We start from the raw sequence: 14299 nt of genomic DNA, 5'->3' as shown, positions 1-14299 counted from the left end.
CCAACCAGGCACTTGCTTTCATTATCGAGCTCCCGCAAGATAGATCAAGCTTATTGCTGACTGGAAGCTCGGGGTTAGTGCAGCTTTTCCAATGTTTTCAAATGACCCTTGCTGAAATTCATTGAAATAATTATTAAAACAAACTAATTACTAAAACAAAATAATCACCTCAATACCTTTCAGTTCCCTTCTTCAAAGCAGTAGAGTGGACATTTATCTCTTCAACTACTTTTCTTTTCACAATTTCATTATATATGGATGGCACTACTATCTCCTCTATCCCCAAGTGCGCCGTCTTGGAGTAATCCTTGACTCCTCCCTCTCCTTCAAACCACACATTCAGCACCTCTCACAAACCTGATGTTTTCATCTCAAAAATATTTCCAGGATCAGACCTTTTCTCACCTAGGATGCTACTAAGATACTTATCAACTCACTGGTTGCCTGTTGGTCTCTGTATGAATTTGGGCAGTAATACATTCAATACACCAATTCATGAATTGCTAATAGATAGCAACTAAATGTTGGGAGGAAAGAGCCCTATTTATTAACGCCACTTTCACACATAAACCCTGACTTTAACCCACCTCGGGTTAAAGCTGGGGTTTCAATACTTACTTTCAGATATGGGTGACAGATCCGGGTTATTCCCGAGTCATCACCGTTCACACTGGACCTGAATCTTCCGGCTTACAGTGGATGCTTGGAGATGATATCATTTATTTTTTTCTCATTTTTTTTTTTACACAGTGATCAGCCTGTGGTTTATCAAGCACACATGGCTGATCACAGGTGCCTGATCCGATCTCTACCTTCACTGTCGGAATACAAGGAAAGATAAGTAGGGTAACTGGCGGGAAGCTTGGATAACGCTATCTGAAGCTGTTGTTACTATCACAGGGCTCCCTCCAGTATTTTTTCACAATCTAATTTTAGTAAATTCAGGCAGAACACATTTTCATTATATGTATGGGAAATACGATCTGATTACTAAAAAAATGCGAATTGTAGGGCTTTTAGGAGAATTTGGCTTGGAGGAGAACATTTAGGTAATAATAAAATAGTGTGAAAAATGTGTGAAAATACCTTTTTTACATTACTTTATTAAAATAATATTGAGCAATTTGCCCATTAGCACTTACTTGATACATATTTCATAATAGTCTTTCGTTAAAATGATTACGTACTATAGCAGCAAGGCTTTTCCATGCATCCACTATTTGACTACTGCAGGAGAAGACAAAAGTAGACAATTTGCTCTACCAGATTATTTTTGTGAATATCATGCAGAGAACTCACTGTAATGCAGGCAACAGGGTAACCAGCAATAGGGTTGGGGCTGTCTTTAGCTCTTGAGGTGTCATCATATATGAACAAAGAGACAACTTGTGGAACTGATGGGAATGTTACATCCGCCATGCTGTTCATTTCCTCGATGTACACGATGGCTTTGGTCATCTAAAAATGACATATCTGACACTGGTAAGATTATACATTCATAGACACAGCAACTATACACAACTGTCCATGCACTATATTTACCCTACATAGTAGCACATGAGGCACTAGCTACCAGTTATAAAATACTTGCTCAGAATTCTGAAAATATAAACAGTGGTCTCTAAGCTCCGTATTTATTAGAGAAGTATAACAGGACTGGTCTTTTTAATCTTTTAGCACTGAATGATCATGTTTGCCCCAGTCAATAGGAATCAATAGGAATCATCACTGTGGCATTATAGGTTTAACCAATGCTTATAGGAATGCAGCATAAGAACTCACTAGAACCAGTTATAGCGGAGTCTATACATCACCAGCCTCAATGGTCATTGATTTCTAGACACTTTATAGAACAAATATTTATTTCAGGACACAAATATCAGCTTCATCTCTGTGTAGAGAACAACTGTACTTTAAATATGACATAACATATATTAGAGATGAGCGCCTGAAATTTTTCGGGTTTTGTGTTTTGGTTTTGGGTTCGGTTCCGCGGCCGTGTTTTGGGTTCGACCGCGTTTTGGCAAAACCTCACCGAATTTTTTTTGTCGGATTCGGGTGTGTTTTGGATTCGGGTGTTTTTTTTTAAAAAACACTAAAAAACAGCTTAAATCATAGAATTTGGGGGTCATTTTGATCCCATATTATTATTAACCTCAAAAACCATAATTTCCACTCATTTTCAGTCTATTCTGAATACCTCACACCTCACAATATTATTTTTAGTCCTAAAATTTGCACCAAGGTCGCTGGATGACTAAGCTAAGCGACACTAGTGGCCGACACAAACACCTGGCCCATCTAGGAGTGGCACTGCAGTGTCACGCAGGATGTCCCTTCCAAAAAACCCTCCCCAATCAGCACATGACGCAAAGAAAAAAAGAGGCGCAATGAGGTAGCTGACTGTGTGAGTAAGATAAGCGACCCTAGTGGCCGACACAAACACCGGGCCCATTTAGGAGTGGCACTGCAGTGTCACGCAGGATGTCCCTTCCAAAAAACCCTCCCCAATCAGCACATGACGCAAAGAAAAAAAGAGGTGCAATGAGGTAGCTGACTGTGTGAGTAAGATTAGCGACCCTAGTGGCCGACACAAACACCGGGCCCATTTAGGAGTGGCACTGCAGTGTCACGCAGGATGTCCCTTCCAAAAAACCCTCCCCAATCAGCACATGACGCAAAGAAAAAAAGAGGCGCAATGAGGTAGCTGACTGTGTGAGTAAGATTAGCGACCCTAGTGGCCGACACAAACACCGGGCCCATTTAGGAGTGGCACTGCAGTGTCACGCAGGATGTCCCTTCCAAAAAACCCTCCCCAATCAGCACATGACGCAAAGAAAAAAAGAGGCGCAATGAGGTAGCTGACTGTGTGAGTAAGATTAGCGACCCTAGTGGCCGACACAAACACCGGGCCCATTTAGGAGTGGCACTGCAGTGTCACGCAGGATGTCCCTTCCAAAAAACCCTCCCCAATCAGCACATGACGCAAAGAAAAAAAGAGGCGCAATGAGGTAGCTGACTGTGTGAGTAAGATTAGCGACCCTAGTGGCCGACACAAACACCGGGCCCATTTAGGAGTGGCACTACAGTGTCACGCAGGATGTCCCTTCCAAAAAACCCTCCCCAATCAGCACATGACGCAAAGAAAAAAAGAGGCGCAATGAGGTAGCTGACTGTGTGAGTAAGATTAGCGACCCTAGTGGCCGACACAAACACCGGGCCCATTTAGGAGTGGCACTGCAGTGTCACGCAGGATGTCCCTTCCAAAAAACCCTCCCCAAACAGCACATGACGCAAAGAAAAATAAAAGAAAAAAGAGGTGCAAGATGGAATTGTCCTTGGGCCCTCCCACCCACCCTTATGTTGTATAAACAAAACAGGACATGCACACTTTAACCAACCCATCATTTCAGTGACAGGGTCTGCCACACGACTGTGACTGATATGACGGGTTGGTTTGGACCCCCCCCCAAAAAAGAAGCAATTAATCTCTCCTTGCACAAACTGGCTCTACAGAGGCAAGATGTCCACCTCATCATCACCCTCCGATATATCACCGTGTACATCCCCCTCCTCACAGATTATCAATTCGTCCCCACTGGAATCCACCATCTCAGCTCCCTGTGTACTTTGTGGAGGCAATTGCTGCTGGTCAATGTCTCCGCGGAGGAATTGATTATAATTCATTTTAATGAACATCATCTTCTCCACATTTTCTGGATGTAACCTCGTACGCCGATTGCTGACAAGGTGAGCGGCGGCACTAAACACTCTTTCGGAGTACACACTTGTGGGAGGGCAACTTAGGTAGAATAAAGCCAGTTTGTGCAATGGCCTCCAAATTGCCTCTTTTTCCTGCCAGTATAAGTATGGACTGTGTGACGTGCCTACTTGGATGCGGTCACTCATATAATCCTCCACCATTCTTTCAATGGTGAGAGAATCATATGCAGTGACAGTAGACGACATGTCCGTAATCGTTGTCAGGTCCTTCAGTCCGGACCAGATGTCAGCATCAGCAGTCGCTCCAGACTGCCCTGCATCACCGCCAGCGGGTGGGCTCGGAATTCTGAGCCTTTTCCTCGCACCCCCAGTTGCGGGAGAATGTGAAGGAGGAGATGTTGACAGGTCGCGTTCCGCTTGACTTGACAATTTTCTCACCAGCAGGTCTTTCAACCCCAGCAGACTTGTGTCTGCCGGAAAGAGAGATCCAAGGTAGGCTTTAAATCTAGGATCGAGCACGGTGGCCAAAATGTAGTGCTCTGATTTCAACAGATTGACCACCCGTGAATCCTTGTTAAGCGAATTAAGGGCTCCATCCACAAGTCCCACATGCCTAGCGGAATCGCTCCGTGTTAGCTCCTCCTTCAATGTCTCCAGCTTCTTCTGCAAAAGCCTGATGAGGGGAATGACCTGACTCAGGCTGGCAGTGTCTGAACTGACTTCACGTGTGGCAAGTTCAAAGGGCATCAGAACCTTGCACAACGTTGAAATCATTCTCCACTGCGCTTGAGACAGGTGCATTCCACCTCCTATATCGTGCTCAATTGTATAGGCTTGAATGGCCTTTTGCTGCTCCTCCAACCTCTGAAGCATATAGAGGGTTGAATTCCACCTCGTTACCACTTCTTGCTTCAGATGATGGCAGGGCAGGTTCAGTAGTTTTTGGTGGTGCTCCAGTCTTCTGTACGTGGTGCCTGTACGCCGAAAGTGTCCCGCAATTTTTCTGGCCACCGACAGCATCTCTTGCACGCCCCTGTCGTTTTTTAAATAATTCTGCACCACCAAATTCAAGGTATGTGCAAAACATGGGACGTGCTGGAATTTGCCCATATTTAATGCACACACAATATTGCTGGCGTTGTCCGATGCCACAAATCCACAGGAGAGTCCAATTGGGGTAAGCCATTCCGCGATGATCTTCCTCAGTTGCCGTAAGAGGTTTTCAGCTGTGTGCGTATTCTGGAAACCGGTGATACAAAGCGTAGCCTGCCTAGGAAAGAGTTGGCGTTTGCGAGATGCTGCTACTGGTGCCGCCGCTGCTGTTCTTGCGGCGGGAGTCCATACATCTACCCAGTGGGCTGTCACAGTCATATAGTCCTGACCCTGCCCTGCTCCACTTGTCCACATGTCCGTGGTTAAGTGGACATTGGGTACAACTGCATTTTTTAGGACACTGGTGAGTCTTTTTCTGAGGTCCGTGTACATTCTCGGTATCGCCTGCCTAGAGAAGTGGAACCTAGATGGTATTTGGTAACGGGGGCACACTGCCTCAATAAATTGTCTAGTTCCCTGTGAACTAACGGCGGATACCGGACGCACGTCTAACACCAACATAGTTGTCAAGGCCTCAGTTATCCGCTTTGCAGCAGGATGACTGCTGTGATATTTCATCTTCCTCGCAAAGGACTGTTGAACAGTCAATTGCTTACTGGAAGTAGTACAAGTGGGCTTACGACTTCCCCTCTGGGATGACCATCGACTCCCAGCAGCAACAACAGCAGCGCCAGCAGCAGTAGGCGTTACACGCAAGGATGCATCGGAGGAATCCCAGGCAGGAGAGGACTCGTCAGAATTGCCAGTGACATTGCCTGCAGGACTATTGGCATTCCTGGGGAAGGAGGAAATTGACACTGAGGGAGTTGGTGGGGTGGTTTGCGTGAGCTTGGTTACAAGAGGAAGGGATTTACTGGTCAGTGGACTGCTTCCGCTGTCACCCAAAGTTTTTGAACTTGTCACTGACTTATTATGAATGCGCTGCAGGTGACGTATAAGGGAGGATGTTCCGAGGTGGTTAACGTCCTTACCCCTACTTATTACAGCTTGACAAAGGGAACACACGGCTTGACACCTGTTGTCCGCATTTCTGTTGAAATAGTTCCACACCGAAGAGCTGATTTTTTTGGTATTTTCACCAGGCATGTCAACGGCCATATTCCTCCCACGGACAACAGGTGTCTCCCCGGGTGCCTGACTTAAACAAACCACCTCACCATCAGAATCCTCCTGGTCAATTTCCTCCCCAGCGCCAGCAACACCCATATCCTCCTCATCCTGGTGTACTTCAACACTGACATCTTCAATCTGACTATCAGGAACTGGACTGCGGGTGCTCCTTCCAGCACTTGCAGGGGGCGTGCAAATGGTGGAAGGCGCATGCTCTTCACGTCCAGTGTTGGGAAGGTCAGGCATCGCAACCGACACAATTGGACTCTCCTTGTGGATTTGGGATTTCGAAGAACGCACAGTTCTTTGCGGTGCTACTGCTTTTGCCAGCTTGAGTCTTTTCATTTTTCTAGCGAGAGGCTGAGTGCCTCCATCCTCATGTGAAGCTGAACCACTAGCCATGAACATAGGCCAGGGCCTCAGCCGTTCCTTGCCACTCCGTGTGGTAAATGGCATATTGGCAAGTTTACGCTTCTCCTCCGACAATTTTATTTTAGGTTTTGGAGTCCTTTTTTTACTGATATTTGGTGTTTTGGATTTGACATGCTCTGTACTATGACATTGGGCATCGGCCTTGGCAGACGACGTTGCTGGCATTTCATCGTCTCGGCCATGACTAGTGGCAGCAGCTTCAGCACGAGGTGGAAGTGGATCTTGATCTTTCCCTAATTTTGGAACCTCAACATTTTTGTTCTCCATATTTTAATAGGCACAACTAAAAGGCACCTCAGGTAAACAATGGAGATGGATGGATACTAGTATACAATTATGGACGGACTGCCGAGTGCCGACACAGAGGTAGCTACAGCCGTGAACTACCGTACTGTGTCTGCTGCTAATATAGACTGGTTGATAAAGAGATGTCGTAGTATGTATGTATGAAGAAGAAAGAAAAAAAAACCACGGTTAGGTGGTATACAATTATGGACGGACTGCCGAGTGCCGACACAGAGGTAGCCACAGCCGTGAACTACCGTACTGTACTGTGTCTGCTGCTAATATAGACTGGTTGATAAAGAGATGTCGTAGTATGTATGTATGAAGAAGAAAGAAAAAAAAACCACGGGTAGGTGGTATACAATTATGGACGGACTGCCGAGTGCCGACACAGAGGTAGCCACAGCCGTGAACTACCGTACTGTACTGTGTCTGCTGCTAATATAGACTGGTTGATAAAGAGATGTAGTAGTATGTATGTATGAAGAAGAAAGAAAAAAAAACCACGGGTAGGTGGTATACAATTATGGACGGACTGCCGAGTGCCGACACAGAGGTAGCCACAGCCGTGAACTACCGTACTGTACTGTGTCTGCTGCTAATATAGACTGGTTGATAAAGAGATGTCGTAGTATGTATGTATGAAGAAGAAAGAAAAAAAAAACACGGTTAGGTGGTATACAATTATGGACGGACTGCCGAGTGCCGACACAGAGGTAGCCACAGCCGTGAACTACCGTACTGTACTGTGTCTGCTGCTAATATAGACTGGTTGATAAAGAGCTGTCGTAGTATGTATGTATAAAGAAGAAAGAAAAAAAAACCACGGTTAGGTGGTATACAATTATGGACGGACTGCCGAGTGCCGACACAGAGGTAGCCACAGCCGTGAACTACCGTACTGTACTGTGTCTGCTGCTAATATAGACTGGTTGATAAAGAGATGTCGTAGTATGTATGTATGAAGAAGAAAGAAAAAAAAACCACGGTTAGGTGGTATACAATTATGGACGGACTGCCGAGTGCCGACACAGAGGTAGCCACAGCCGTGAACTACCGTACTGTACTGTGTCTGCTGCTAATATAGACTGGTTGATAAAGAGATGTCGTAGTATGTATGTATAAAGAAGAAAGAAAAAAAAACCACGGTTAGGTGGTATACAATTATGGACGGACTGCCGAGTGCCGACACAGAGGTAGCCACAGCCGTGAACTACCGTACTGTACTGTGTCTGCTGTTAATATAGACTGGTTGATAAAGAGATGTAGTAGTATGTATGTATAAAGAAGAAAGAAAAAAAAACCACGGGTAGGTGGTATACAATTATGGATGGACTGCCGAGTGCCGACACAGAGGTAGCTACAGCCGTGAACTACCGTACTGTGTCTGCTGTGACTGGATGATAAATAATGATATAAAAAATATATATATATCACTACTGCAGCCGGACAGGTATATATATTATATAATGACGGACCTGCTGGACACTGTCTGTCAGCAGAATTAGTTTTTTATAGAATAAAAAAAAAAACACCACACAAGTGAAGTCACACGACGAGTGTTTAACTTTTTCAGGCAATCACAATATAGTATACTACTAACTATACTGGTGGTCAGTGTGGTCAGGTCACTGGTCAGTCACACTGGCAGTGGCACTCCTGCAGCAAAAGTGTGCACTGTTTAATTTTAATATAATATGTGCTCCTGGCTCCTGCTATAACCTATAACTGGCACTGCAGTGCTCCCCAGTCTCCCCCACAATTATAAGCTGTGTGAGCTGAGCACAGTCAGATATATAATATATACATAGATGATGCAGCACACTGGGCTGAGCAGTGCACACAGATATGGTATGTGACTGTCTTGTACTCCTGGCTCCTGCTATAACCTATAACTGGCACTGCAGTGCTCCCCAGTCTCCCCCACAATTATAAGCTGTGTGAGCTGAGCACAGTCAGATATATAATATATACATAGATGATGCAGGCATGCAGCACACTGGGCTGAGCAGTGCACACAGATATGGTATGTGACTGAGTCACTGTGTGTACCGTTTTTTTCAGGCAGAGAACGGATATATTAAATAAAACAACTGCACTGCTGGTGGTCACTGTGGTCAGTCACTAAACTCTGCACTCTCTTCTACAGTATCAGCCTCAGGTCAATCTCTCTCTCTCTCTCCTAATCTAAATGGAGAGGACGCCAGCCACGTCCTCTCCCTATCAATCTCAATGCACGTGTGAAAATGGCGGCGACGCGCGGCTCCTTATATAGAATCCGAGTCTCGCGAGAATCCGACAGCGTCATGATGACGTTCGGGCGCGCTCGGGTTAACCGAGCAAGGCGGGAAGATCCGAGTCGCTCGGACCCGTGAAAAAAAACATGAAGTTCGTGCGGGTTCGGATTCAGAGAAACCGAACCCGCTCATCTCTAACATATATAGGCAAATTGTTTTTAGCAAATAACCCTTATTGCATATGCAAAGATAAATACATATACAATATATCTGAAAGATATTAAAGAAGCAAACCTACATACTGAACTGTAGGTTTGTTTCTTTAAATAGCAAGATAAGTACTTCTTAAGCATGCTTCCGATAAAAAAATTTTTTTAGCGGTCTTACAAATCATTATTATTTTTTAAAATCCTTTCTGGAGGTAAGATAAATATGTCTGCCTATCATACTTATTGGCTGCCAGACTTTTGCAGTGTCATGTGGTAGCAGAGTGGGGAGAAGAAAGGGGAGGAGTTTACAGTGCATACTGGGCCAGAGGTGTGTTCCAATGCTTCTCACTATATAATGTTTCATGTGTCTACTTCTGTCTATGGGTGATAATAAAATGATGACAGCCCTAAAGTGTATGATTACAGAAAATTGTAATTCAACTATTACTAACTGCCCGTTCAAAATATTTGAAATGGTTACAATTTAAAAGATTTCCACAAAGCAGCATTCTAGCTTCTTTGTATCTTATCATGCAATATCTTCAAAATATAATATGATATCACACTTTTGAACCTAACCTTCTTCCATCCAGCTTTGAAAGGAGTTAGCAATGATTGACATATTGGGAGTTTGTGTCTCCTGAGGCTGTATCTTCTCTGTATGGCATTTGTAAGGTCACAGCAGGCACCCTAGTTATCTGCACCATTGACAAGAAATAGTCTCACAGACACAAGCTCCCAATCTATCAATCACCAGTTTACCTGACGCTGTCCTACGCTACAGAATGCTTAATATGATCCAATAAAAGTTGAAATAATAAATAAATAAATAAATAAATAATAAATGAGCAAAGGCAGAAGTAAAAAAAAGCACACACAAAAAAAAAACTATTGGGTAAAGTAAATAAACTGCAGGTGCTTTTTAAATTACCTGAATTTCTGCTACCATGTTTTCATCAGGTTTCAGATGCACAGTAAAAGCTTCTCTCATTTCTCTAGCTCCGTCATAAAGTACTTCAATCTCCACGATATGCTGGGTTTCACCCTCCTTAAATTCAATTTCTTAAACACAAAATGTAGAGGGTGAAGAAAAAACTGTAATTCATTTTCACATTTTTATAAAATATATGACTAAAACAATGCAATTGACTTGTATAGATTGTATAGAAGCTGAACATGAACGGCACTGTATAGAACAAGATACCAAAATAAATGTAATAAAAAATATATCACATTTCTTTTTTTATATATTTTTCATAACATTTATTGTAATATTTTGTTGGATTCAGTGTAGTTCAGATTTGTTTTTTGTCTAAATTTTCCATAAGGTTCACTGCTTGTGAACAGCTGCTTGGTCCAGTATAGTTGATTACCTATTCATTTATTCATTTACTACTTTTAATAAGTTCTGTTCCATGTTTGGTTTAATGTATAAAATATGTTGCTGACTTCCTAAATAAAGAACAGTATTTGGTTAATTTGCATTGATTAAATTAACTATAAATGGTCAATAAATTTATTAGAGTAGCACAGGATTATGTTTTATTCTTAACAATATAAACCTCTGTTAATTAACACATAATTGATAAAAGTCTATTCAGTTTACGTTTTATGTTTGGTAAATGACACTTCTTGCTATTTAGTGTGGGAGTTGATTAATAACAAGCAATGATCCTAAACTTGTAACAATATAATTATGTGTAAATATTGGGATTTCCTGCAAAGAAATCCCTACCTTTCAGAGCTGATTTCACAAGGTCAGCAAGGTCAACAGTCCATGTTTAGACAAGTTCCTGCACAAGTGGATATTTAATTTCTGAGTTAACTCAGGTCTTTGTCTACCACTTGAAAGAAGAAACCTTAAAATGTTTTTTTTTTTTTTACTTTTTCCTCTAAATATTCTTGAATTAAAAATAATTTTTGAAATATACATGTGCTGTAATATATATTTTCAATTTTAAGAATTATCTTTTTTTTTATTATTGAGACAGTATAATAATAATAATAATAATAATAATAAAAAATGCTATTGAAAGATAATGTATTAATGTAGTAATACACCTAGAATGTAGAATAAACAGCTAAAATAAGAATATACTATTTGTACAGTATGAAATTATTGATACAGCTAAAATTAAAATTGAGTGTTAATTACTAATATTTGCACAAAAAATTTAAAATTTTAATTGCTGCAGTTTATTATGTTTTCTTTTATAAATTCCACCTCTGAATTTGATTTACGTCAACCAAACAGACCAGCTTTATTCCTAAAACTCTCACCCTGCATTCCTAGAGTTTCTGGACATTGTCGCCCTTCCTCACACATTCTTTTGTTGCGTCATGAGATCAATAAGCTCGTCATAGACAAATACCAACATGTTGCTATGTGGGTAAGGTATTGATCAGAGGTCTATAAATGGAGTGGAGCCTACCTTCAGACACTGGGTTATAATCTTCTCCAGAAGTAGCAGAGCCATCCTTTGTGTGCACACGCACAATGGAAACCTTTGAAGTGTCTCCCAGACGAACAACTGGAATTTTTACAACAGCGATATGTCCGGGTTCCTTTGGCTCGCTCACACTAAACTTGGTGTCACCAAACTTTATTATAGCCTCTGAAATATAAAAATGTTTATGAGTTAACGTTATTAGGTATTAGCTATGAGGTTTGTGTTCACAGTTGATTTTATAAGGTTATAAGTGTCTTACTGTCTGCATCATCTTTGATTTTTATTAAGGTCTCATTGAGTTCTCCAATGGAGGCTCCAAAGGGAGAGTCACTTCTCGGAGTGCCAAGGACTAGTCGTAGCTCCTCCTCTTCCTCGTAGATGGAATCGTCCATGAGCACCACAGTGCAAGGACGTTCTGTCTCTCCTTTAAAAATAATAAGCAACACATTTTATTTACGGTAATGAGAATCTGCAAAGGTGCAAAACTTACAAGCTTATAAGGCCTGAAAGTAAACTCAATAAAGATAGTATAGAGATATAGGGCCAGCAGAATCTCTTTGTGCATCCCAGGAAGCACCTTCTTCCCTTTGGGAGACGCACAACTTCTTCCTGCTGCATTTACTGTAAAGTGTAGGGAACAGCATATTCTATTTCAAACAGACAAGTGATGCTGGGTGGTGACATCATAGCCCAGGACCATACTCCTAGGATATCACAGACAGGAAGGAGCAGCATCTGACAGCTTCACAGAAAAGACATTAAGAAGAATGAATGAGTGACTTTGCATCGCTCATTCAGTGTTTTAGACTAACCACTGGCTCCCTGATATTATAAACCATGCCTGGGTCACCTATAGGCAATTGCATATTGTGTGTTGGGTCTGGGAAAGTTAAAATAGCAGAGAGTGAAATGGGTGAGGTTAAAAGTTGAGGCATAAGGTGGGGGGTATTAAATATTGAGAACTGAGGGTGGATGTGGTTAAAAACAAGGGGCTGAAATGGGGAGTTAAGTGAGAACAGAAGTTGATTTGGGTGGGAGCTAAACACATAATGCTTAAATGGGAGAGGTTAATAACAGAGGCTTTCGTAGTGCTGAAACCAGGGCCGGGCTGCCCATCTGGCACTTCTGGCAAATGCCACACATAGAGTGGGCTGGTCGAGCAGTGCAGCATCCCGGATCTCTGCTCAGCCGTCCGTCCCACCTGCAGCCATTATACAGGGCGTGCCACGAGGCCAGACTCCCCTGATTTGTGACACACCTCAGTGAGCCGTGGCCATTGCCCCCTGTCGTGTGCACGAGCATAGTGACAGTCCAGGGCTGCTTCATGGCCCCAGTCAGTCCCTAGCTGAAGCTTACTGTAGCATGGAGTGTTGGGGGGGATGGAAGGTATTTCTCACTATACATGTTACAATTTGAGGGATGTGAGCACAAAAATAAGTGGACATTAATTTTATTCTGTATAATGTGGCTGTAAGTTCATGGACACCAAGCAACAGGTTTTGTGTGATATTAGGAGTAAATTGGTTACTTGCCATAATTGGAATAAATAGTGTAGAATAGGTTATTTGACAGTTTGATTATAAGAAACACTAAAGTTGCTTTACAGGACATGTTATTATGTAAAATACCTTTAAGGAACGTGATGATGGAACTATCCGTGTTTGGCCTTTCTTCAAAATCCATCATAACCTGCGCTGACCCTTGCCTGGTATAACAACGTACTGTAGACTTGTAACTGACATCCCCACTCCTGTACACCATGGCTGAGATCTTCCCGTCTTTTTCAAAGCCCATATACATAGATTCTCGGAACTGCACCTTTGGCACTGTAAGCAATAAAGAAACTTTTCAATTAGATAAATATGATATATACACATGGGATTTTCAATGTATGAAATCATCAAGTGCGCAAAAGGATCCTTCTCACTGGGTCACCGAGATGGTTAATTCATGCCTGCACCAAATGATGTATTCATTAAAAATACAGAACATTCATCATTTGTTTTATGTAAACTGCATTCAATGTTTATGCAACGTTGGACACAGAATTTTGCAAGCACAATTACTTTACCCATCCAAGCTTACCATTTCATTATTAGTGCTTGGAACACAGTAAGACTCCAAATAAGAGTCTGTGGCCACCTAGGGTCTTTGGCAAGCCGCTGTGCCGTTATTATATGGTCAGTCTGCTTGGCCACCTTTTTTTATATATGCTATTGGAAGAGATACTGTAGGTGGATTGTTGTATCCTTGCTGAGTGTACGAGTGACCCTAGCTATGCGCTCACATGTGAAAATGAGATTTGGTTTTGTGACACAAAATCATGTAAATGAAATGCTAGGTGTATATAAAAGGCACAATTACGGAGGCTTAGAGGTTTATTTACTAAAGTGCGGTTTTATATAAGTGGCGATATTTTCCATAGCAACCAATCAGATTTGAGCTATTATCTTCTAGAAGATGTTCGATAAATGATAAGTACAATCCAATTGGTCACAATAAACCTGCACTTTAGTAAATATACCTCTAAATGGCCCAGGATTGGCCACCCTACCGCCTACTACTGTAAAGCACTTAGAGGGGGATGCATCAAATATTCTAAACAGGACAAGTGAAAAAGTTGTTCATAGCAACCCATCAGATTCTACCTATCATTTTAAAGAATGTTCTTGATAAATGTTACCTCAAAGCTGATCGGTTGCAATGTGCAACTTCTCCACTTGTCCAGTCTTTAGAAGGC

General features: G+C 42.2%; 1 protein-coding gene across 1 annotated transcript in view; it reads right to left on the bottom strand.

Moving 5' to 3' along the window:
• The window catches only part of FREM2 (FRAS1 related extracellular matrix 2), a 285338-nt gene that overhangs the window by 57557 nt on the left and 213482 nt on the right, over positions 1–14299 (bottom strand). The window contains exons 9-13 of the mRNA XM_063951860.1: positions 13188–13385; positions 11819–11983; positions 11542–11724; positions 10041–10171; positions 1300–1458 (exon numbers count right to left, since the gene is read on the bottom strand). Of these exons, the coding sequence (XP_063807930.1) occupies positions 1300–1458; positions 10041–10171; positions 11542–11724; positions 11819–11983; positions 13188–13385 (836 nt within the window). The remainder of the gene's footprint in view (positions 1–1299; positions 1459–10040; positions 10172–11541; positions 11725–11818; positions 11984–13187; positions 13386–14299) is intronic.

The sequence above is a fragment of the Pseudophryne corroboree genome, chromosome 2, assembly GCF_028390025.1.
Source record: "Pseudophryne corroboree isolate aPseCor3 chromosome 2, aPseCor3.hap2, whole genome shotgun sequence".
In the NCBI taxonomy this organism is placed as follows: Eukaryota; Metazoa; Chordata; class Amphibia; order Anura; family Myobatrachidae; genus Pseudophryne; species Pseudophryne corroboree.
This window is presented reverse-complemented; position numbering and strand designations above follow the sequence as displayed.